The sequence below is a fragment of the Panulirus ornatus genome, chromosome 16, assembly GCF_036320965.1.
Source record: "Panulirus ornatus isolate Po-2019 chromosome 16, ASM3632096v1, whole genome shotgun sequence".
NCBI lineage: Eukaryota > Metazoa > Arthropoda > Malacostraca > Decapoda > Palinuridae > Panulirus > Panulirus ornatus.
In genome coordinates, this window is record NC_092239.1 from 612,092 (window position 1) to 638,430 (window position 26,339).

At 41.9% G+C, this 26,339-nt stretch overlaps 1 protein-coding gene across 2 annotated transcripts; it reads left to right on the forward strand.

Annotated features, from left to right (window-relative positions):
• The first annotated feature begins 1,247 nt into the window (after nt 1-1,247).
• Nucleotides 1,248-12,451, forward strand: LOC139754007 (uncharacterized). 2 transcript variants are annotated; one of them, XM_071670968.1, is made up of 3 exons: nt 1,248-2,138; nt 9,532-9,863; nt 11,772-12,451. In XM_071670968.1, the coding sequence occupies exons 1-3, from the start codon at nt 1,518-1,520 to the stop codon at nt 12,022-12,024; spliced, it is 1,206 nt and encodes a 401-aa protein (XP_071527069.1). In that variant the 5' UTR covers nt 1,248-1,517; the 3' UTR covers nt 12,025-12,451. The 2 variants fall into 2 exon arrangements, with proteins under 2 accessions (XP_071527069.1, XP_071527070.1); XM_071670969.1 differs by having other exon boundaries at nt 11,775-12,451.
• Nucleotides 12,452-26,339: the final 13,888 nt, after the last annotated feature.

A 26,339-nucleotide genomic window follows, 5' to 3' on the forward strand; every position in this document is an offset into this window, starting at 1 on the left:
GTTTGAAATCACCATGCACTGGAATTATAAGAAACCTGAAAAAATCGTTTCTATTGAAAAAGAATTTTCCTGGTCAAAAGAACTGAACACTGAAAACACTAAGAGAAAATGAACTTTTTCGGAAAGTTGCTCGTATAAGTGGTAAATTTGACGCTGTCTCGACATGCCAGGGAAGTCCACGGTTCAAATAACTATAGCCGGAACAATGGAGCAAGTTACCAGAAGAACATTAGACTAGATCTGTCCACAATTCTTCGAAGAGAAAGGAAATATCCATAATTACCTTAAAGTGATTTATTCGAAATAATTTAGATCATGGGAAACTTTATCAGACATAATGACTAAATATTTTCCCTCAGTGAGGACCTATTGTGTTCTATGATGAACACAATTCGGATCAACGTAATTGGTTTAATTGACTGATTTCATGTGTGGACCGAGGCCTCCTATTGTTGCTGCAGGATGGGCTTTACCAGAACCTTACGTCGTTTCTCCCTCAGTGACCCCCAGTGTTATAATCACATAGCAATCCATTATCAGCCATACTCTAGCTCTGGACCCTCCTGTTGCCTGGGTTTTATTCTAATCCAATGAGTTATAGCTACATTTTTTTTTTTGAGGGAGATTTAGGTTGTCGGAGAATGTCCATTGTGTCTCCCGATAAAGTTGCCAAACTGACGACCTCCAGTTACCTTAAAATAACAAAGATTTCGACCTCCCCAGTGAGCAGCTACGTGTTAGGTCGCCACGTTGCTCGAAACTGTTTTCTTCGTCATTTTGAGTTAGTGTCCCTACAATAGCGGCAGGTAACACGAGAGAAATACATGATTGTCTCGGGCATGATGGCAACGCTAGAGGATTATAGCCATTCAGATCGGCAGCTGTTCCACGCTGAACCCAATATTATAAGTTTGGGAATTCTGCCGTATCTCTCGAAAAAAAGAAAAATGTTACTCTTCGGTTTGTCACACATTTACAGAAGGTACACGCTATGAGGTGAGAGAATTCAGAACAGTTTCTGGAAGAGAGACAACCGGAGGAGTTCAGTACTTTAACAAAGACCACCACTCAGTTGAGGCACGTGCCACACCGGACACGCGTTACCTACGGCACGAGCTTCACGTGTGCGTGGGCGGAGCCCAAGGCCAGCCAGATCTCCCATTGGTTTTATATTTGGCGGGAGGAATTCTGATTGGAAGGCTATCAGTCGGTGGGTGGGGCTAATGCACGCGCGTAGGTCTTTCAGCCGCGGCACGCGCAGACGCATTCCGTTACCGCCAGTCCGAAGGGAGGTATTGTGCGCCAGAACTGGGGAAAACGTAGGCGAGTTTAAAGTGGAGAGTAAAACCGTTATTACCCGTCAGTGTTACGAAGTCATCAGTATTGGGGTCCCGCGGGACCAGTGCTATCGGCGAGTGACAGAAACAACCGCCTCAGTTTGGGGGTTATGCAGGAGGAAGATCAGTGACGTTTCGAGTAGTGACACTGCAGCCGGCGGTGACTGTAGCCCGACAGCCATGTCTAGTGACGTGGTGGTCATGCAAAGGCCTATCAAGGTGGAGATCCACAGCCCAGTTAAACCAGAGATCCTCAAGCCCTCCAACGCCGCCAATCTCCAAAATATTACGAACATAGCTGCCAACTTCTCGAGCAAACCCCCTCCAGTAACCAGTAAGGCAACAACAAATACTTCTAACAAAAGTACATCAAACACAACAATTAAAACGACAGACAGTTCCTTCAACCGAAATGTGTCCGGGAAAGTTAATGTAAGAATCCATCCAATCACTTCTAAAGCTTCCGTGATAAGATCGTCTTCCCCACAGGTTGCGAAATCCCCTTTTAAGCCTCTCACACCTATCAGACCTTCTCCAACAGTCAAGACCTCCATCATCACCACTCGGTCTCCTCCCTCCTCCACAGTAACCACCATAATAAGAACGCCCAAGTCTGTCGTTAAACCACTGGGGTCTGCATCCTTGTCGTCGTCGTTGTCCATGTCTACTTCATCATCGTCATCTTCATCGAGTATCAATCTGTCGACAGTCAAGTGCAGGAGAAAAATAAACTATACCGAAGACGAAGCTCGGGTTCCAGTGTCTAGGAGAAATGCCAGAGAGAGAAACAGAGTGAAACAGGTATGATTAATTCTAATTGTATAGTTTTTCCTTGTTTCACCACCATGGTTATACCTAATACATGTTTTGTTAGTACGCTAACACAGGCAGTTGGCTACGGCTGCAGTGTAAGAGAAGATTATCACATGTGTAAGTTATGATAACTGCTTTATGTTGTAGTTTGTGCTACAGGTATTAAGGCTACTAACTTTCCCATGCCAATATAAATGGTAGAAATCAACATTGCTGTTTCTTCGTCATTGATATATATACCCGTAGTTGTAAATACGACTCCTGACACTGGTGTTACCAGCATATATGCTTCATATGTGGCTTTTCATTGATATGTTATAAATGCCGTTGTTTAACCATTTGAAAATGATGGTGCGATCCTCGGGAAGACAGTAACGTCCAAGGATATGGTGGCCTGGTTCTTCATCTTTGCCTCTGAGGGTCAGGACAGTGGTCAAGCCATCATTCCCAGGAGTTGAGCTCTTGTGCCTTTCACCCACCTGTATGTTCAGGCTCCAATCGCTCAAAATCTTGTTCACTCCATCCTTCCATCTTTGATATGGTCTCCCCATTCGCCTTGATCCCTCCACCTCTGACACATATATCCTCTTTGTCAACCTTTCCTCACTCATTCTTTCCATGTGACCCAACCATTTCAACACACCCTCTTCTGCTATCTCGATCACACTATTACCACACATCTCTCTTACCCTTTCATTACTTACTCGATCAAACCATCTCACACCACACATTGCCCTCAAACATTTCATTTCCAACACATCCACCCTCCTCTGCACAACCCTACCCATAGCCCATTCCTTGCATCCGTATGATATTGTTGGAACTACTATTCCTTCAGTCATACCCATTTTTGCCTCCCAGTTAACGTTCTCTCTGTCCATACATGCTTCATTGCTCCCAGAACTTTCATTCCCTCCCCCACCCTATGACTCACTTCCACTTCCATGGTTCCATTCGCTGCTAAGTCCACTCCAAGATATATAAGATACTTCACTTCCTCCACATTATCTCCATTCAAACAAACACCTCAAATAACTTGTCCTTCAAACCTGCTGAAATTAATAACCTTGTATTTATCACCATTTACTCTCACCTTTCTCCTTTCATACACTCTTCCAAACTCAGTCCATAACTTTTGCAGTTTTTCACTCGAATCTGCCACAAGTAATGTATCATCAGCAAACAACAACTGACTTTGTTCTCAGGCCCTGTCATCCCTCACGAACTACATACTCGTCCCTCTCTTCAAGAATCTCGCATTTACCTCCCTAACCACCCCATTCATAAACAAATGAGACAAACCATGGTGACGTCACACACCCCTGCCGCAGACCAACCTTCACTCAGAACCACTCACTCTTCTCTCTTCCTACTGGTACACGTGCCTTACACCATTGATGAGAACTTCTCACTGCTTCTAGCAGCTTACCTTCAATATGCCTTCTCCAGATCCATAGATGCCACATGCAAATCCACTCACCTTTATCTCCCTTGAGCGTAAGCAAGTGAGTGTGATTCGTGATTGTCTAGGTAGTGTGGTTTCTGATGGGTGTCTTAATGGAGAGGTGGAGTTTAAGACTTTGTTGTTTATGTTTTTTTGTCATTGTTCTGTTTGTTGGGGTTGGGATGATCTGTGATTAGAGGTAATATAAGTGTAAGGCCTTTTATTTCTTCCTTGGGGTTGGTGTTTGGATACAGAATGGTTATGAAGGCAAGGGTCTGGTGCTGTTGTATAGAAGGCGAATGTTCTGGGAGTGTTGAAGAATGTGTGGAAGGCGAGAACATTATCTCGGAGAGCAAAAATGGGTATGCTTGAAGGAATTGTGGTTCCAACAGTGTTATATGGTTCCGAGGCATGGGCTATAGAAAGGGTTGTGCGGAGGAGGGTGGATATGTTGTAAACGAAATGTTTGAGTACAATATGTGATGTGAGGTGGTTTGATCGAGTAAGTAATGAAAAGGTAAGAGAGATGTGTGGTAATGAAAGAGTGTGGTTGAGAGAGCAGAAGAGGGTGTGTTGAAATGGTTTGGTCACATGGAGAGAATAATTGAGGAAAGATTGACAAAGAGGATATATGTGTCAGAGGTAGAGGGAGCGAGGAGAAGCGGGAGACCAAATTGGAGGTGGAAGGATAGAGTGAAAAAGATTTTGAGTGATCGGGGCCTAAACATACAGGAGGGTGAAAGGCGTGCAAGGAATAGAGTGAATTGGAACGATGTGGTATACTGGGGTCGACGTGCTATCAATGGATTGAACCAGGGCATATGAAACGTAATGTTCATGGAAAGCTTTGTGGGGCCTAGATGTGAAAGGGGCGCTGTGGTTTCGGTGCATTACACATGACAGCTAGAGACTGAGTGTACATAAGATATAGGTAAATCCACAAGGAAATGGATGATACGATGTCACACATTTCGTATTACCCCTCTCCCTGTGATTTTACCTGCATGTTATATGTATACTGAAAGTCTTTCATCTCCCAGGCATTGACAAAAAAGGTGATTATAAGACATGATAAAGTAGCGACTTTCAGCAAATATAATGCTGCTCCTGATCAGCATCCATGTCCATTGTGGAGGCTGCCTGTGACTGTGTGTGGTCTGTCTGTGGCTGTGAGGATTGCCTGTGGCTGTGTGCGGAGGATGTCTGTGGCTGTGTGCGGAGGATGCCTGTGGCTGTGTGTAAGGGCTGCCTGTGGCTGTGTGCAGGGGATGTCTGTGGATGTGGGTGGAGGCTGCCTGCTGCTCTGTATGGATGCTGTCTGTGACTGTGTGTGGAGGCAACAGTTGCCTCCCTACTTCCCTCCCCTCCAGCTATTGTGTACCGTCCTGACTCGGCCACAGCTGCCTTCATGGTACGTGCACTGCTGCCCCCTGGCTCGGTGCACGAGGTCCTTCCCTCAGCCTGGTACAAGTGGTACACTGCCTCTTTATCTATATAATCTGTTGTACAGGCTCTTGTCTATGTGGGACGTAAAGTCAACCTGGGCAACATGATGTTGATCCAATATATCGGGTGTATAGACTCTTTTCACGCTGGACTCTCGGGATACAGAGTCCTGTTTATCCAGAATATCGATCGTTCAGAGTTGCTGTTTATTCATATATCGACTGTATCCTGTCGGTGATCCAGGAGATCGTTTCGTAAACAAACGTGGATGTAGAAGGTTAACCGTCTCCGTCATTCAGAACTATGGTCAGATTCTGAGCAAGTTTAACCTTTGTCATTTCCATTGTGTTTAGACTTAATTTCTGTCAACCAGTATACTGTTAAGAATATTTTTTCCATAATCCGGACTGTGTTCAATGCTTAGTCGTTAATCCGATTATACTGAAAAGTTTCTCATTCAGCAAGGAACATTATCATATTATTTACCAACAAAGTCTACAGAAGACTGCCCTGGTCTACCAAATAGTTAAATCTAGAAAAGTGATCACTACCAGGATTAAGTGACATATTAACAATTAAGACATTTACATTGAATGAATAGTGTGGCAGCAGTAAGTGTTGCTTCATGAAGGGAGCTTTTACAAGTTTGTCTTCCACGAAGGACGCTGGTTTCACTCGACGAATCTCCTAGTGTCTAAGGTGGATCACTGACAAGCGCCAGCAAACTGTACAAGACTCTCTTCCTTGTCACATTGGATGAAAGTTGAGGTTGTGCATCCGATGCCGGTCTTGGACGGTGCCTCTCTGTCCTCGAGTGATGACAGAGGATGGAAGGAGTGGCGTGCCTTCCTGCATTATTGAAGGAGATCATTGATGTTGGTTCGCGATTGGATATGATATCATTCATTAGATGAAATTAAATTTGTTCACTGAAAGTATGCACATCATCCGATTTTTGGCAGTAGAATTCTGTATGTTGAACATAAAGGCGCTAGTTCTGAAGTTTTGTTGCTTTCTTCGCTGGATCAGTGTGAAGCAAATAGGTGAGTTGCTGTGCTCGAAGGCCACACTTGAGAGGTCAAAGATCTGTTCTCGGAATCAAATTGAGATAGTGAAGGGTTGAGGTATTCTTTACTCTAATGATTCAGTTGGTTTACGAGGAGACGGAGTTTCACTCAAGAGGCTGTAAGCTCAAAGAATAAACTCCTCTCCTTTATGGTCGCTATAGCAGTGAAACACATCCTCAGATGGTGCTTCTAAGATGACCATAGCTTATTGGTATAACTTTCAAAATACGTAAACATGATAGATCATTCGCTTTTACTTAACAATGGATACATTCTTGACAGGTATGAAAAAAGTTCTCCCAGAACTTCTTTCACTGGTTACTTTGCGTGACGCTCTTGTGAGGAAGAGTTGTGATCACTGGATTCGTAGGTGTCATTACATGACACAATGTGTGGTAAACTTTCTAATTGGTTGAATGCGTGATATTACTACATAAAAAGTCCTGATTGGCTCATTTCCAGAGCGAACCAACATAGTACATGAAGACAGTGTATCATCCATGTCTGTTGGTCACGAACTCTCCCTCTCTAAGCAACGTCGTACAACTTTTCATTAGTAGCACTCGCACGGCTCACACCTGATTATGATTTTAATGATTGTATCCTAAGGATCCCGCAGTTCACTCCGCCACCTCCGGAAGCCAAATCCACACGCCGCTGCCGGGCACGAGATCTGTTGGATGAAGTGTAGGAAAACAGAAACGTTTTACCTACACGCAACTACTGTGTATGTCTCTCGTATACATCTATAATGGTACAAGTCCCGTTATCATACGTGTGTCCCAGGCCACCAGTAACTGGACTTTTATATGATTTAAATCAGCTTAATCTTTCCCTAAGTCAACGAGTTCCAAACCTTTGTTGACTGGATCCATTTGTCTCAGACCCCTTACTGGAACCCTGTGGTCTACTCCCACGTGCTCCACACTCACACATGTGTTCTACAGCCATATTTCTGTTCTAGTATGTTCCATCCCCTCAGTGACCAGACTTGTTGTAGTTGACTGTGATCCAGACCTTCGATGGTTGGACATCTTTGTTGGACTGTCATACAGATGGATCCATTCCAGACCAACGCATAGAAGTTCTGAAGGTCCACAGGAGAATTCTGGTTTGGTTTGTCCTTGACCATCGTTGGCTGGTACACTGTTCTCCAGTTTCTCTCTTGCTGTGTATGTTATCATCTTTATTTGGTTGTTCAGTGTCTTACGTATCCTTTCTTGCTAGTTCATGTACTCTTTGTCCTCGGGTTATGGTCTTTCTCCTGGCTTGATATACAGTAATGAGCTCCTCCCATCATGTAGATTTTCTGTTCCAGTACTTCACATCACAAATTCGTCGCTTACTAAACTCTTCAATTCACAAGTGGACTCACATCCTACTCTACGATGAGCTACTTAATTGTTATGCTTATGTTTTGATGTATCTTTCAGGATCATGCCTTGCGTAACCCTGTCTTCTTTAGCATAATGGCTTTGTGCCCCTTCTCATAGTCTCATTGGTTAGGTTAGGTTAGGTCTGGCCTCTCTCATCCTGAAGCTAATATGTAAGTACTTACCCGCGGAGCTCATATGGCTCTCAACTATGTTTGAGTGAGTGTTTCCAACCCTAACTGGGAAAAAAATGTTATAGTTCCATCCTCAGTAGAGCCGGGATTCCTGAGCCTTGACTTATTCGAGTCGAGTTCTAGAAGGCCGTACTTACTGGAGCACTGTTCTCAGTCCTTACTCTCCAGCGAGGTACGAATGACAAGACTTGTTAACAAAAGTGTAGTTTCTTTTCCTTAAAGGTCTGCAGGTATGGATTATCGTACTAAGATCTATGGACAACTTCAAAAATTAAACAAAACCTATTGAACAATCGGCTGAGGAATATTGTAGAAGATTCTACAAAGAAACCGGCTACAGGTTTACCAAAACTCCAAAACATATTTTTTCTTAGAAATAAACTGTTTTATTCTACCATCGTCCCTCCGTGTCCCCGGAAGAGTCAGAGCATGGTGCTCCAGGCAGCCGAATGATGTACCTACCAAACCTGCCACCTTGGCTTTTGACTTTCCTGTCTTATCTATTTACTTTATTAATTGTTTAACGCAAGTAAAACTACAATAGGTATCACATACACTATCCTCCGCGACAAACGCCTCTAACTTTAAGTATCATCTGAGTGTGATAATGAACGATAGACAGATGCTACCTCGCAGATGACTGTCTTTTTGGAGGTAAAATGAACCAGTGAAAATCTAATGAACAGGGTTAAGAATATGATGAGAATTGGTTCTGATTGATGCTTTTAATTTCAGTAAACAGTTCATTATGTACGGAAGTTAACAATGAATAAGTTAAGAAACTGACTGTAATTAGTCTACCAAGAACCGACAAAAAGATAATACAATTCTATAGACTCGGTGTACAGATACCGGTAACGTCCCAACATTCATAGTTTCGTCTTCCTGTAGACTAGTTAACTGTCTCATGAGAACTCGAGTAAGATGATTCGCTTGTCTTCCTGTTACTGGCAAGTCGACGAACCTCTGCTCTAAAAGGAATTGATTTTGTGTTCCTGCCGCAGCATCCAGCTCGCGAGAGGAGTGGATAGTCTCTCTCCCCATCCACGTCCCCCCATCCCCTCAAAGACTCGCGGAAGGTCAAGGTTAACTGGACAAAGGTACCGGAAAGTTCCCCGCCCCACTCTCCCCTTCCAATTTTCCCCATACTCTCCCCCTTCCCACTCTCCCCTACCGTGTCCCCACTCTCCCGATGATTCCCTCCATCATCACTCACCTCTCCCCTCATGTACCCTCCCAGCAGCTCCTTCCTATGCGAATTCATGATTTCGTTGAGGACCAAATAATACATTCCTTTAGGAAACATAACGCGGAATAGTTTACCTTCATATGTGTGTGGAAGTTGGCCCTAAATCACAACATGATATAATTCATGATATTTTATTTGATGTAATTTCAAACTATTGCAAAAGTGTTGCCCTTGTTCTACAGCTGGTATCGCAGTCAGACTTATGATTCCCCTCTAGAAACACATTAAGATTTTTTTCATTTATCGTGCTTCTGTCTCCCAGTGTAAGGTCAACATGACTGATACACCCTTCCTTCAGGTACCACATAACAACTTTTGCTACTCTGCTGTGTCTTCGGTGTTGCATATCTCGCCTAGGATATGAAATCCTTTTTTTCCTTCAAGTATTGCATTGCTAGCCACTTGTGTTTCGGCGCCTAAGGTATTGCAGGGTAATGTTCCGTCTTCACAAGCACCGAATAAGGGTAGTGATTTTCTTCTCTGCCTCCCAGGTATTGCACAGTCCCCTCCCCCCAACCCAACCCAACCCCCTTTATTCCGTCACTCTTTGATTATGGATGTTTTCTTCCCTGCCTCTTGTCCCGGGTGTCCGGCTGGCCGGTCGGAAGGTGTCACAAGGGTTCGCCATCCTCAGGCAGCACGTTCCTCACGCCGCCCGCAAGAAGAAGCTCAGCAAGGTGGAGACTTTACGTTGCGCCGTCGACTACATCCGGGGGCTCCAGCTGCTCTTGGATGACCACCCCACCGCCCAGACGGCCGCACCCATCCCATCCACCGCCACCCACCACCTCCCCACCACTCACCACCACCACCACCACCACCAGCAGCAGCTGCAGCAGCAACATCCCCAGGTGTTTCTGCAGCCCCACCACGCTATAGAGCCGCATATCCTGAAGCTTCCTGCGGCAGATGAGACCTTCCAGTCGCCCCTCTCTCTCTGGTGAGTCCTCCAACACTGTCCTTCTGGGATGATATTTTCCTGGCACACCTGCGGGTGTTGATGAGTGTTATATACACGTATTCACTCATGATTCCAGTGTAATACATTACGGAATGTAGATGTACATATTTGGCACAAAATGTTCAGCTTGAAATGAAAATTTAGATAAATGAGAATGAAGCCAAAGAGATATGAATCAAACAGATATAACAGCAGATGATACTGTACAAGACACAGACATCCTTGACGGGCAGTATGTATACTTATAACAATACGTGACTCTCACTGCATATCCAAACATTATCACACATCAAATCCATGCACGAGGGTCACATCACATCCACACAAGATCCCAAATCGTATCCACGAATGGCCTCATATCACATCGACAACTGGCCTCACATAACCTCAACAGATGACCGCACATCATATCCAAATATGAACTCACATTATATCCAAACTTGGTCTCGCTTCTCATCCACACATGATTTCATATTGCGTATGCGCATGATCCCATATCAATTCCACACATGACCTCAAGTCACATCCACAAATGGCCTCGCATCGCATCAACAGGTAGCTTCATTTCACATAGAAAGATTGCATTACACCACATATACATATAACTTTGCGCCATATCCACAGACGACCTCAAATTACACTCCCATGTGACCTCATATCCCATCTAGAGATGGTCTCACAATATATCCACAAATGGCCTCACATGAAATTGACAGATAACCTTACGTCACATTTACACACGACCTCACATTGCATCTATACATAGCCCCACACCATAACAACAGATTGTCTCATGTCACAACGACAGATAATCAGTTCATGTGCACAATTAATCTCATGTCACTTCCACACATGGCCTCACATTACATCCAGATATAGCCTCACATTACATCGACATAGAGCCTCACATCACATCCACAAACTAGTTGATATCACATCTACTGATGGCTTCATATCATATCCACAACTGGCGTCAGATTACATATACAGATGGTCTCGCATCACACCCACAGATGGCTTGATACATCACATCCACAGATGAAATCACATCACAGCCACAGATATACTTCACAGTAGTACGATTACCACTCCCACAACCTGTGTGGTGATGCAGTTTTACTTTGCTGTCATTCTGAACCACAAGTAGACCTTGGCCTCAAAGTCAACATCACATCTAATTGCAACAAGTGTTTTTGAATAATGTTAGGGCATGAAGACCTGAAAACGCTAAGAATTTCATTTGCTAACGTTTTCAAAACAGTCCGGAACATCACTCACACATATCCTCAACCCATGCTCAATGCATTACAATGAAACATGGTTTTCCAGATTTGTCAAAGCACTTTTTGATTATTCAATTTGCACACGAAGTTAATTCGCTGGTTGAGACCAGTGTCTCCATTCATACCACCATCATACACAATGCATGCATTGTGTTCTATTTCCGGTCATTCCTCTAACATCATCTGAACTATCCCATCCTCAGCAGTGATCAGTTCTCTCATTTCCTCTATCCATCTCTCCCGTGGTCTACCTTCTACATCATAATGTATTGTGCTATAGTTTCATGACCAATCTATCTTTTGTCATTAGTTCTACATTTCTTTACATTTCTCAAACATTTCCAGCCATGCGTCTTTTAAATGAGCACACCACTTAACCCTCTCTCATCTTCATTCTACATATTATCCTTATGCTAACTATACTACACAAATTATCCATCTCTACTTTTCTTACTTTTACCAATTATGACCTGATGTAAATGTCGAAGTGATTTATCCCAATTCATGATTTCACGTGTTATGTCTGAGATAAAAATCTTCAGTCATTTGGGTACAAACCTGAACTTTGTACATCACCATGACTCACGACTCAATCTTTCCTCAGCAGGCAAGAGAGTGTGGCTGGTGCTTTTATCAGGACTTCTCCCACCCACTCCGAGGGCGGCCATTCTCCTGCTCAGTCTCTCTACAGCGACAAGTTCTCCCCGCCCACCACTACCAACACCACCATCTCCCCTGCCCTCAGTGTAGGCGTAGGCATGATCAAGAGTGAGGGCGGGGAAGGGCGTTCTTACGCCCGAGAGGAACAAGACTTGCTGGACGCCCTAGCTTGGTGGCAACATAATATCCAGCAATAGGGGAAGTGTGAATGTATGTGAGGAGCATGGCCGTGTGTGAATGGCGGTAACGGGTTGCGTGTAGATAAAATTGTTGAGTAACAGAGATGTCTCTTTCTGTCGTTCTAAAGTCTCTTGATCCCTATATCTGCTGACTCAGACTCTGGTCGTAGCAAACAACGCAGAGTTCTTACACTTCACTTGGAGAAGTATCTTACAGAAATGTTCATCCACTAGGCAAAGATGTAATCAGATTAGATTTCAAATATCTAATAATGTAAGATGAAATCCCTCTCCGTATTTAGTGCTTCGCTTAATACAGAATATACTCTTGTACAGGGAAATAGTTGTATTGATATAATGGGTACCTTAATATGTGTTAATGTGTGTGTGTGTGTGTGTGTGTGTGTGTGTGTGTGTGTGTGTGTGATGAAGAATAAGCTCAGAACCTGCCAATCTTATTGTGCAGTAAGAGGAAAAGAAGTAGAAAGAAAATTTACTCGATGATAGCGAGGAAAATATGTCTGTTATGAATGTGAGCAAAACTTGCCAATCTTCGTGCTCATTCATCAAGCTAGATCTCCTGTCTAGTTTCCCTTCGTTGATCTGTTATTCACAACTAGTCAAAATGATATTTCTCGTTCCTTCTTAATTTTTGTTTCCCACTTCATTAATTTTCTGTTGCTCTCGATATCTCCTGATGCCTTCCCCTCTCAGTGGTTTATCCTATCTGCTCAGAATAATCTTATTACTCTATACCTTCAAGAAAAATGATGTCATTTGTATCATTTGTTGTTGCCTCGTAACATGACAAATGACTGTCTGCCGGGATATCTGAGCTAATTTTTGTCACCCTGTGTTCTAGTCCAAGCTGCGCTGGAGGTGTCTTTCAGCTCAGGCTCAGATCTCCAAATGTATGTACTTTATTTCCCATCACTTTAGTCATTGACTCAATTTTTTCTGAACTTTGTAAGTAGTTAGGTACAATGCATTGTAGTCTTAATTTATTGATGTACATTTTTCACCAGGTTAAGTTATATTTTATCAAATACCATTGTTAAGTGTGTAGTTGCACCTTCTCTGAACACTATATTACAGAAAAAGTTCCTTGCACAAAGAATGAAGTGCCTCTCTACTACAACAGTGCCTTATGGGATAGTGCCTTATGAAGTAGAGGTGTTCATTGTCTGTATTTATGATTGTAAGTCAGACGATCCCTTCCTGCGAGAAGACTAATTGGTAATGTACTCTGGTGCCAATCTTAGATTTGCCTGGCTCCCTGAAGGTAAAAACTCGTGTCTCTAGGTACCTGAGATAGCTGTAAATAAAATCATGACAGAGGGCGGGGACGCAGACGTATCTAGGTGCACCCAAGTCCTCATCTGATGCCTTCTTTACTCCTTCTTCCTTGCTTTAATCCGTAATAAGTTTATAAATAAAGAATGCAACGGACGATGTTGTATAACAGCCTACAAGACCACACCTGACGCAACCGACTTTGGGAAAATGCTGGTCGTATCCTGGAAGCGTGCCACATATCTGGCTCTCCCCATAATGATGATTAAACCTTACCTCTAATATAGCGTCACAGGAAAAGGATATTTCCTTAGTTAGTATATATTAGTGGTGTTATATTTCCATATTAACTTCAATGATGCTAAGACGATCATGTGAATTCATATGAGCGAAAACAAAAGAAACAAAAACATATATATATATATATATGCCCAAAGCATTTGTCTCATTTAAGTACGAAGCATTTTGATAAAATTTCTTTGAAAGAACATTAAAAAAAGTTTCATAGGAGCTACACATGCATACATATACATATACATATATACACATATGTACATATTCATACTTGCTTGCCTTCATCCATTTCTAGCGCCACCCCGCCTCAGAGGAAACAGCATCATTATCCTCTGCGTCAGAGAGGTAGTGCCAGGAAACAGACAGAAAAAGACCGCATCCGCTCACACTCAGTCTCTAGCTGTCATATATATATATATATATATATATATATATATATATATATATATATATATATATATATATATATATATATATATATATATATATATATATATATATATATATATATATGTATTTTCTTTTTTTTTTTTGCTTTGTCGCTGTCTCCCGCGTTTGGGAGGTAGCGCAAGGAAACAGACGAAAGAAATGGCCCAACCCACCCCCATACACATGTATATACATACGTCCACACACGCAAATATACATACCTACACAGCTTTCCATGGTTTACCCCAGACGCTTCACATGCCTTGATTCAATCCACTGACAGCACGTCAACCCCGGTATACCACATCGCTCCAATTCACTCTATTCCTTGCCCTCCTTTCACCCTCCTGCATGTTCAGGCCCCGATCACACAAAATCTTTTTCACTCCATCTTTCCACCTCCAATTTGGTCTCCCTCTTCTCCTCGTTCCCTCCACCTCCGACACATATATCCTCTTGGTCAATCTTTCCTCACTCATTAGGTACAGTAGGGTTGAGGGTCAATTCAATTGGGAGGTGAGTTTGAATGGAGAAAAACTGGAGGAAGTGAAGTGTTTTAGATATCTGGGAGTGGATCTGGCAGCGGATGGAACCATGGAAGCGGAAGTGGATCATAGGGTGGGGGAGGGGGCGAAAATTCTGGGAGCCTTGAAGAATGTGTGGAAGTCGAAAACATTATCTCGGAAAGCAAAAATGGGTATGTTTGAAGGAATAGTGATTCCAACAATGTTGTATGGTTGCGAGGCGTGGACTATGGATAGAGTTGTGCGCAGGAGGATGGATGTGCTGGAAATGAGATGTTTGAGGACAATGTGTGGTGTGAGGTGGTTTGATCGAGTAAGTAACGTAAGGGTAAGAGAGATGTGTGGAAATAAAAAGAGCGTGGTTGAGAGAGCAGAAGAGGGTGTTTTGAAATGGTTTGGTCACATTGAGAGAATGAGTGAGGAAAGATTGACCAAGAGGATATATGTGTCGGAGGTGGAGGGAACGAGGAGAAGAGGGAGACCAAATTGGAGGTGGAAAGATGGAGTGAAAAAGATTTTGTGTGATCGGGGCCTGAACATGCAGGAGGGTGAAAGGAGGACAAAGAATAGAGTGAATTGGAGCGATGTGGTATACCGGGGTTGACGTGCTGTCAGTGGATTGAATCAAGGCATGTGTATGGGGGTGGGTTGGGCCATTTCTTTCGTCTGTTTCCTTGCGCTACCTCGCAAACGCGGGAGACAGCGACGAAAAAAAAAAAAAAAAAAATATATATATATATATATATATATATATATATATATATATATATATATATATATATATATAAAAAAAAAATATATATATATATATATATATATATATATATATATATGATTATCCCTGGGGATAGGGGATTAAGAATACTGCCCACGTATTCCCTGCGTGTCGTAGAAGGCGACTAAAAGGGGAGGGAGCGGGGGGCTGGAAATCCTCCCCTCTCGTTTTTTTTTTTTAATTTTCCAAAAGAAGGAACAGAGGGGGCCAGGTGAGGATATTCCAAAAAAGGCCCAGTCCTCTGTTCTTAACGCTACCTCGCCAACGCGGGAAATGGCAAATAGTTTAAAAGAAAAGAAAGATATATATATATATATATATATATATATATATATATATATATATATATATATATATATATATATATATATATATATATATATATATATGTATATATATATATATATACATATATATATATATATATATATATGTATACATATGTGTGTGTGTGTGTATGCATGGAATATTTGTAAGTGCTTATGAACTGAAGATATCTGTGATGCTGTTGATTACACACTAGTTCACTTCGAAATCATCCAGTAGTTAGCAGATTACTCAGTTTTTTATGACGTCTATCAAGTCAATAAAAACTCTCATTAACATCTAATCTTATCTCCAGATATCTCAAGCTACAGCTAAACCTCTTACGATCCACTCAGAGTTCATCAGGTTTTTCATAAAGCGATGTTTATCGTTGTAGTTAATCATAGTTCTGATTATGAATTTTATTGATGCAGGAGACGAAGAGCGTTTATGGCCGTCCTTCTAGTAAATGCTTCATTTGGCTCTGGAGTTCTTTTACTTCCTTAACCGATGACTTTTGTTTTCGAGAATTTGTGGTGTTCTTGTAAAGCATATTGTTCACTTTATCACGTGTTGAGATCATACCCCGAAGCAGAATGTGTTCTGAAATCGGAGCAACGAAGAAACCCACTTGAAAGATAAGATGACACCCACATAAAGTGTGAGCATTAAACCAAATATCGAGGTGTGAGACCAACCTGTTGCACCACCGTTCATTAAAGAAATTTAGACCAAACAATGGACCAAGTCCTCAGACATGCCTCCCTATCATACGTACACGCAAGGATTTCAGACAAGTTCTACAGACGACTCTTACAGGAAATTCTTTCTGACAACGTCTGCCAGTCATGGATACTGGCAGACGTTACATCTATATACAGAAAGGGAAACCACAAATTGTCCGACAGTTACCGTCCTATTCAGCCTCACTTCAATTACATGTAAACTTCTGGTGTCAATTATCAGAATAAAATCGTAGCCTACCTGGAGCAACACAGCCTGATGAATAGTACACAGCATGGTTTTATGCGACATAGATCATGTCTTACAAACCAACTTGATTTTTTCATAAATTGATTAATACCAACGACAAGACAAAAGCAATAGATATCATATTTCTAGACTTCCAAAAAAGCATTCGCCGAAGTCCCTCACGTTAAACTGTGGATTATTGGTTGCATAGAAGATTGGATAGAAGCCTGGTTACGTGGTAAGAGGCAGAGGGTCGTAATAATTGGGGAATCATCACTGTGGTCACCCGTTGCTAGTAGGAATCTCCCAGGGATCCGCACTTGGGCCCACACTTGTCATCATCTATGCTAACAATATTGATCGAGGGCTGAATAACTTAGTGTTCAGATTTGTAGAGGACACGTTCCCCTGCTTTTCTTAAGAAGTGTTATGGCCAGACCACCTCGCTTGGATCTTGGGTCTGCGTGGTCTGTGTATGCATGTAACAATGGTTTACAGACCATCCCTTAGATAAGTCCCATAGATTAATTCCTCAAACCGCGCCTGAGATTAATGCTCATTTTCACTAGAGCGTTCTGATGCTGGCATCATTGGCCTCCTCTCCCTTCTACACGCCATTGTCTGCCACACACCGCGTATGCAAGACACGGTACTGCTATTTAACGCGTAAACAGGGGAACGTGTCGCGCAACAATTCGGGTTACACTGGGGGAACCCAACCCGATGCTGTGCAGTTGTCAAGTCAGTTTAGAAAGCGACGTTGACGAATGATCCTGCTATAGTGGTCAGCTCCAACGTCTGACTTTACATGTGAGAGGAACTAGTGTCATTATGACGTACAGGTTCGGTAAGGGAGAAGGAGATGGGAGGTCTAAGGTGTAGATAAACTCTCAAGGATGTGTTGAGTGGCAGTTGTATAGTTGTTTCTATAAGTCATGACATAACTGAGAAGTCATGGATTACATGGTGGGTACAAATCATAATGTACAAACTTGGAAAGAACAAATCATAGTACAATTGGTTGGTACAAGCCGTGGCGCAGCAACAAGTCGTAGAGTACTTTCTAATAACAATTACAAGTCATAGTGTATTGTGAGTGGACAGGTTATGACCTTATCAACCAGACTTGCAGTTAAGCCATCATATCATTTCAAATGCAATATCACGCCTGATGCTTCAGTAATTGTGTAAGGAGTTAAGAGTTGATCATGAGACAAAGGAGTGAATAACTACATAAGTTTTCACATATTCTGATAACAGATTGTTGACGTAGTGTGTATCACTTACTAAGCTATTTTTTAAGTGAGAAGTATATAGGTCTGTTATGAATTAATTGTATCAATTCTTCATCTAACCGATGAAATGATCCTTGAATGTGTTATCCGAAACTAGTCATCATTTAGACCCTTGATTATTCGGAAACGTTTACTTCAGTATGAACACACACACACACACACACACACACACACACGAACCTCTTTGGTGTGGCATTTAGCATTACTGACCCTCAAGCATGCATAGGCCGCCTTGGATCCAACCCACACAGGTTCGAATCCTGATAACGGCAGCGGGTCCACAGTCCACCCAACCTTCTCATCCTACCCTTGGGGCCGGTCGATCAAAAGTGTACTTAACATAGGCTAGGGTGTGTATGTGTTTGCATACATAGGATAAAAACATGGTACAGATATACAAGGTTAAGAGACGGACCAAGGAACAGAGTAGGCAGCCTCTGGAGGTCATGACGGAACTAGACTGTGTGATCGAACCCTGTTTCAAACTTGGCATAAACACAGCTAAGTTAACCTCTAATTTGCGGTTGACCGCTGATCACTCCTACTTATGTCTTTCAAAGGGAATCCAATAAGATCAATTTCATTTGTGTGGAGAGGGACCCGAAGCCTGTTTCTGCCGTGGCTGGGATGGTCAAGATACGATGGGTAACAAGTTAATCATCGTTGCCTCAACTGGGCTCATTGTTGCACAACGTTTGCCTTTAATGATTTTTACGGGAGAGTAATTGGTCCAGTACATGGGGAATAATGACTGGATTGATAGCACAACCACGGGGTAAATGGTTCTCCTAGACTAAATAATTGTACATATTTTTGTTTTTTCTTGCCCTGCGAGCCTGTAGATGGTACATAGTAAACAAACTGTTGTATTTTGTTAAAGAATATTTAAAATATATTCACGCCATCTCCAGTAAGGTTATCAGGTTTAACAGGGTTGAGGGACAAGTAAATTGGGATGTAAGTCTGAATAAAGAAAAATTGGAGGAAGTGAAGTGTTTTAATTATCTGGGGGTGGACTCAGCAGCGAATGGAACCATGGAAGCAGAAGTGAGTCACAGGGTCGGGGAGGGGAAGAAGGTATTGGGAGCGTTGAAGAATGTGTGGAAAACGAGAACATTATCTCGGAAATCAAAAATGGATATGCTTGAAGGAATATTGGTTCCAACAATGTTATATGGTTGAGAGGCATGTGCTATAGATAGGGTTGTAAGGAAGAGGATTAATTTGGAAATAAAATGTTTGAGGGCAATATGTGGTGTGAGATGGTTTGATCGAGTAAGTAATGAAAGGGTAAGAATGTGTGGTAATAAAAAGAGTGTGGTTGAGAGAGCAGAAGAGGGTGTATTGAAATGGTTTGGACATGCCTCACAACCATATGATATGATTTGAACTACTATTCCCTCAAACATACCCAATTATTATGTATATATATATATATATATATATATATATATATATATATATATATATATATATATATATATATATATATATATATATATACACCCTAAAAGCTTAGTCGATGATATCTTCATCGAGAGAATGGCCTCATTTGTGTATCAGGTACTGCATCATGAACTTGTCGTAAATATCATAACCGTCTCTTAAATTCAAACAGTCTATTCCCAGACTAAATAGATAAAAGAATGATTAGCTAGAGTTGTAGTTATACTTATAACTTATTATGAATCAGCATCTTGGCGTATAGAATTTTAGAAAAAGAGAAGATAGTCCAAAGATAATGCAGATGGTCACAGTACATAACGCCATCTCTTAATATTTGGTTGGTGTGATAGGTTTCGGACATGGCCTTGTCCTCTGTCAGGTTGGCGGGAACGTTGCGGCGATCAATAACTTTCCCGTGCAAACTGTACCATCCAGAGACGAACCCACTGCCAGTGGTCTGGTCATGACCGTCAGGGACGAGATCAGTTGTCTCGATATGACTATTAGGATCTCTGATGATTTTGATCCTGTAGTGACCTTTAGGATGTTCATGAATTTCTCTCTCTCTCTCTCTCTCTCTCTCTCTCTCTCTCTCTCTCTCTCTCTCTCTCTCTCTCTCTCTCTCTCTCTCACATACAGTCTCATTCCTTTGCATCATAGTGGCTCAATCACTTTCCTCGTGTTCTCTCTCTCTGAATATCTAGCATTCCTGCAAATGTAAATCAGTATCATAATAAAGAGAGCTTTTGTCTCAGGCCAGTGAAAGTAAGTGCTGTGTCCTTCAACACTGGCAGATAACGTTATTGTCACCGTCAAGTTCCTGTGAACAGTAAAGCAGACCTGCAAGTGGGTGAGAACGGCTGCGTTTTGAACCAACGATGCAATACTGAGTGAGGTAAGAACTGAACGAATTACTCAATGAAATATTTAAAAAACCAAATATTTGCCTTGAACGATAGTTTTCGGGATTGTAGTTGCTTACTCGATTAAATTTTTGGTTAGGTGAGGAGATGGGATGTTATGTATGTTATATTTCTACCTTTTGAAGCATAGGTAAGATCAAACTTCTGAACTATTTTAACACCATTCACCACGCTACACAGGACATCCACTTGACCAGTCAACCAGTCACCCGGCCTCTGAAGGAAATGGCCCCATGAATAAAGTTCATAGTCTAAAAAATATTTAGAGGCGCACCTCGAAACACTGACACCTTATCAGGAGGAGCCTCACCACAACACAAGCATCAGGAGGAGCCTCACCACAACACAAACATCAGGAGGAGCCTCACCACAACACAAGCATCAGGAGGAGCCTCACCACAACACAAACATCAGGAGGAGCCTCACCACAACACAAACATCAGGAGGAGCCTCACCACAACACAAGCATCAGGAGGAGCCTCACCACAACACAAACATCAGGAGGAGCCTCACCACAACACAAACATCAGGAGGAGCCTCACCACAACACAAACATCAGGAGGAGACTTACCGTTATACCTCCACTAACGTCATTCATTGTTTACTGATAAGACGTAGAGCGCAAATGGAAGGACCATGGTGATAATTTTGCCAGTTCTTTACGGGAAAATCTGCTCTCTCTCTCTCTCTCTCTCTCTCTCTCTCTCTCTCTCTCTCTCTCTCTCTCTCTCTCTCTCTCTCTCTCTCTCTCTGGGAAGCAGTTGGCAGGACACCCCTGACCACCAGGGACGTACTACCACTATGGTGTCGGGAGGGTTAGTAACGGCGACTCAGTGAGCCAGCACTTCAGTGGCTGTAGAGTTCCACTCTTTGTTTCAAGTTGTTGTCTTTCCTTGCTGCCTAACCTACACGTAGAATGCTATCATTTACTTCACAAACACAGACACTCTACTCCTGACAAAATGTAACTCACACAACTTGTTGTTCTGAAGTTCAATTTTCCTGGGGTGAGCGATACGCGCTACCCTGCTATTTTTGTAACTATGTAAATGTAGAATCACCGGAATATTTTAACATGAGTTAAGCCTTCAGGCCATGTCAAACGTTGTCTTTGTTCCATGGGTAATATACAGAATACAAATGACCTTCATCAATATGAATAATTTAATCCAAGTCGACCATACTCTTTCTTTGACGGCTCTCGCTCTTATAATGATAAGCAATTCCGCCATTCTAGATATGTATGAATATATGTAAGTTCCCAAGCGTACTTTGGTGTAATAATCACATCGTCAGGATAGATACAAGAATGATACAGAAGACGTAGAATATCTGCTGATATACAGGGAAGAGACGTAGCTTAGACGCCATTGGTAAATAAAAGTTACCGAACACCACCATCCGGTAACGCTTGTTTACTAATGACGTCTTAGCTACGTCTCTTCCTTGTATACCAACCTATTGTTCTACGTCTTCTGTATCATTCTTGTATCTCTCCTGATGATATCATTATACAAAAGTGCACTTGAGAACTTATCGTATATCATTTTCCTGGTAGTTTTATGCATACACTAGATCATGCGCACTCCTGTGACCGCTTGCCATATATGCATATATTAGAAAAGATCACAATGTAGCTCGTGATAGGTTTTATACCGGGCAGACTGGTAAGGATCTTTTTGTTAGACTTATGCAGCATAAATGTAGTATAAGAACAGGACAAGAATCAAATACCTTGTTTAATCATATCAAGAATTATTATCATTGTATTGACTGGAGTAAAGCCATCGCAGTTATCAACTCTAACTCCAGTACCACGAGAAATATTATTGAATCTTCTATTATGAGATACACAAAGAATTGTAACATTAATATTAGTGAAGGTCTATACAAATTGGATAGCTTTATTGTTGATAAGATTTGTAAACAGTTCCCCTTCTTGTCCAAGTAATAGATTTATAATACGCATGTTGCCAGACTTGGCGTCCTAGCTACGTCTCTTCGTTGTATATCAACTGACTGATATGTCTTTTGTGTATCTCCCCTGATGATGTGATTATTACACGGAAGTGCACTTGGGAATTTATGTGTGTGTGTGTGTGTGTGTGTGTGTGTGTGTGTGTGTGTGGGTATCATTCATTATGACAAAATGTGTTACTCGGGTTGACGAATAAACACAGGGAGAACATCCGTGTTTTATCCATACTTATCAACACACCAAAGAGGTCACATCAACAACCTACATATATCAAACAAGTATGATCACAATACCAAAGCTGCCGGGTGGGAGGAAGGCAGGTGCTAAACCCAGCAGCAGCTGCGGGCCCAGCCTTGTGTGACCCGCGCGACACCCTTATATGTCAGGGTCACCAGGCACCGAAAAATGGTTGGTGCAAGGAGTATGTTGACCGGAACGAGAGACAACGCTACTGTCACTACTACTGCTGTCGCTACCATTGTTCGCACTGCTGCTGTCCTCATTGCTACTACTGCTGTTGCTGCTGATGTTGTCACTGCTTCTTCTGCTGTTGCTGCTGATGTCGTCACTGTTGCAGGGTCACTCTAGTTCCCATCCATCATCAGAGACCCTTCAGGTTCTTCAGCTCCTGTAGCACTTGTTAATGATCCACGGATAAGTGAAGGAGGAAGTAGTGTGAGGACGTTTGGTCCAATCAGCCAACTAGACAGCCAGTCAACTATGCTCTAGATGAGTCAGTGATAAACCAGCGCGGTAGAGGGCAGTAGTGGCAACGGTTGAACCAGTGATACCACCCACCACCTGATCAATAATGTCAACATCCGGTGGACGAGGAAAGGTCGACCGTGCTTCCCTGGCGTTTGGCTACTCAACTTCCGGAGGCTGCCTGCTCATTCGGGAGGTGAGGGTGTATAGTAATACTGCTATGCCTGATTTTCAGGAGTTCCTGGTTAACCAGATATGTCTGAACATGATGACAAGCCAAGTTACCCGAGTAACCTTGATTATCCAGAAAGAGTTACTAAAAGGTATCTGATTATCTGGAGTGTTTTTTTTCAACGTTAAAAACTGTTTTATAGTATAAGTAAGCCGTAAGTTCTATGGGAGATCATCATAATTGAAGAAATTACAGGAAAAAGTTTAGATGCAGTAAATGCCAATATGGTAAAAAAACAAACTAACAGGTAACTGGAGAACTGACGCGAGATAACATCGAAATGTTTCAACGCTGAGCTATTCCTTCAACTGAGTTTGCACTTCAGAAGGTGCTCTCAAGTTTGCATGACATTCAAAGGTAAAGAGAAGGATAAACTTAAGCTTAACGGAAGGATATAACCACGAAATGTCAAAATATCTTTTAGAATGGTCTTTAAAAATGCCCGTAAATAACTAATACATCCATAGGTTTTTTCTGTATAAATAAAACTAAACAATTGGAAGGTTCCCAGTGACTGAAGGATCGCTAATGTCACACCAACATCCCAAAGGGGTGAAGTGAAACATCCATTAAACTACCACTCTCACCCCAGGAAATGTGATGTAACGGACCTCCATGGTGTATCGGTTAGTGTTCCTAACGCTTAAAAACAGAAATCATTGTGTTGCATCAGATGGTAAGGTGAATAAATGGGTAGGAGCAGCATGTCAGGTACCACAGGCATCGGTCCTTGGCCCCATTCTCTCCATAATCTTTACTAATGATCTACAGACAGGACTAACCTCAAAAGATCTCTTAAGTTTGCCGAGACGCAAAACAAGGGTGGAACGCCACATCCAAACACGATTATATAAGATGAAATAATGTTGACAAGTTATTTGATTGTTCAGAGACAAATCTACATTACACCACCGAGAAATGTGACGAGAAGCACATCGGTAATACGATCATGTATGAAAGTAAAATGTTTATAAAAACATTATCACTATCGGCTGAAGAGAGGGATCTTATCCTTATTATCAATATCGACACTGTGTAAAGAAAACAAAGTCTTATTGTGAGAATCTATAACAAATTGAATGATAACATTCACAGCCAGAACTCAACATACAAGACCCAGAAACAATATGTACTTTACATAATGCGATGGTCAGACCTCATATCGAATAATTTATGCAGATTTGGTCACTTGATTATCAGATAGACAAACATATGTGAGTCCAGAGTAGACCCACCAGACTCATATAGGGGTTGTGAGACAAGGTGTGCACGGAAACTCAGATAACCTTTCTCTTGCAGTACGAATGAAGACTAAGAAACGATCTCATACATGTTCATAAACAGTTATAGAACACTGACAAAATCACTCACGAGGGTATGTTTCATATGTAAGACCACCTGGTTACCTGATACATCGGTAGTGAAATTACCAAGAAAGAGGTGCTATATAAGAGAGAATAGATAGATGCATATGTTATAGAAGTGAGAAAAGATAGATGCATGCTATAGAAGTGAGAAAAGATATTGCAATAGAAAGGTAATTATACGCTTGGAAAACTACCCTATGATAGCGTTAGTGCATAGTTCGAACATTCATAAAAAGCGACTATATAATAATGTAGAAAAAATCCAGTACGTTTGACTTTTTCTTTCTTTCGAACGAACAAGTAGGACGCTTTCAACAGATAACCTCGTTACAATCCAACAGGTCTGTTACATATTCTCTTATACATTCTCATATAACTTGAGCAAATTGTTTGCAATCATTTCACCCTTCACCGGTCTTCTGTCATCCTACAGCCACTGTATTTATCTCAAAGAATGGTATCGTGCGGAACAGACAGGCGGGGCCGCTTTGGGCAGGTGAACCAGTCATGAAGACACCTACTGGCAGAGCTAGCATGACGCTGCAGTTATCCCGACGTTTAAGTCCTTCACTTGGAGATAATTGGGGCCCTGGCTGGACAACCTCTCCTTTATCATAAGGTTTATACATGTCGCTTAATGACCTAAGTAATTGTAGTTAAAAGTTGGAACGTTGATACATAGAGTCATTAAATTTTCACTTTCATAAATTCGAAGATGTTGGTCACGGTTCCTATTTGGGTGGTTGAAGTTAATGATAGAACTGATTGCAATCAGAGGATAACAAAATTCGATAGAATCAAGTAACGTACCAGTTTACATTGGCTAGATGCTTTAATAAGAAAATCCAGAATTTACTGGCTAAGGTACAGGGAGTCAGAATATCATTAGCTGGTTGGCTGTGATGAATGATGATACTATACATGAATAAAGATAGGATGAGAATTAAAAGCATTTCCTGAGAATATCAATAAAAGTTTTCCCGCGATTATTTTAAGTGGATGTTATGGTTAAGAACTGGATGGAGACATGTCAGCCACACAGATGATTCACGAAACTTGAAGGAATGTGGTCAGACCTGCAGATAATTGACCGTGATCAAGTTAATAATGCAGCTGTTGAAGCCAAGGACGATAGATAACATTTCTCTACAATAACGAAATGGGCGCAGGTGAGGAAGAAGCTGGGATACTCATCGTAAGGCTGGGGAGGCTGGTAAACGGCATTTTGGGGACACCCAAGCAGACACTACAACATAGGTACCAAGCAGGTAAACATCATTGTAGCGTACATGGCTGACGTGGTGGGTGCCAAACCTGTATCCACGCAGAGGACAACTGAATTAGCGAGCCCGCCACACATGAATCACAGGAAGCAACGGCTGTGGTCTGATCGCTCCATGCTATGAAACCCACCACACACATACCACTGGACGCAACACCTGGGCTTTGTCCAGCAGAAAATCCCTTCCCCTGCGCTCCCTCCTTTCAAAGTAGATTTTCTCAGAAGTTTGACAAAATTTACATCACTGAGCACATGAACAGCTTAGGTATTAACCAGTGGCTTGATGTAAACTGTTTTCATAATGTAAATTAATTTTGCGAGCCCATCGTTGCAATAGGAAGCTAGTATTAAGTTTGTTGATCTTTGAGATGGGTTTGTTCAAAAAGGCTAGGATTGGATCTCAACTTTCACTGTAGTTAACAAACATAAAGAAATAAAATCATCAAGGAGAGAGAGAGAGAGAGAGAGAGAGAGAGAGAGAGAGAGAGAGAGAGAGAGAGAGAGAGAGAGAG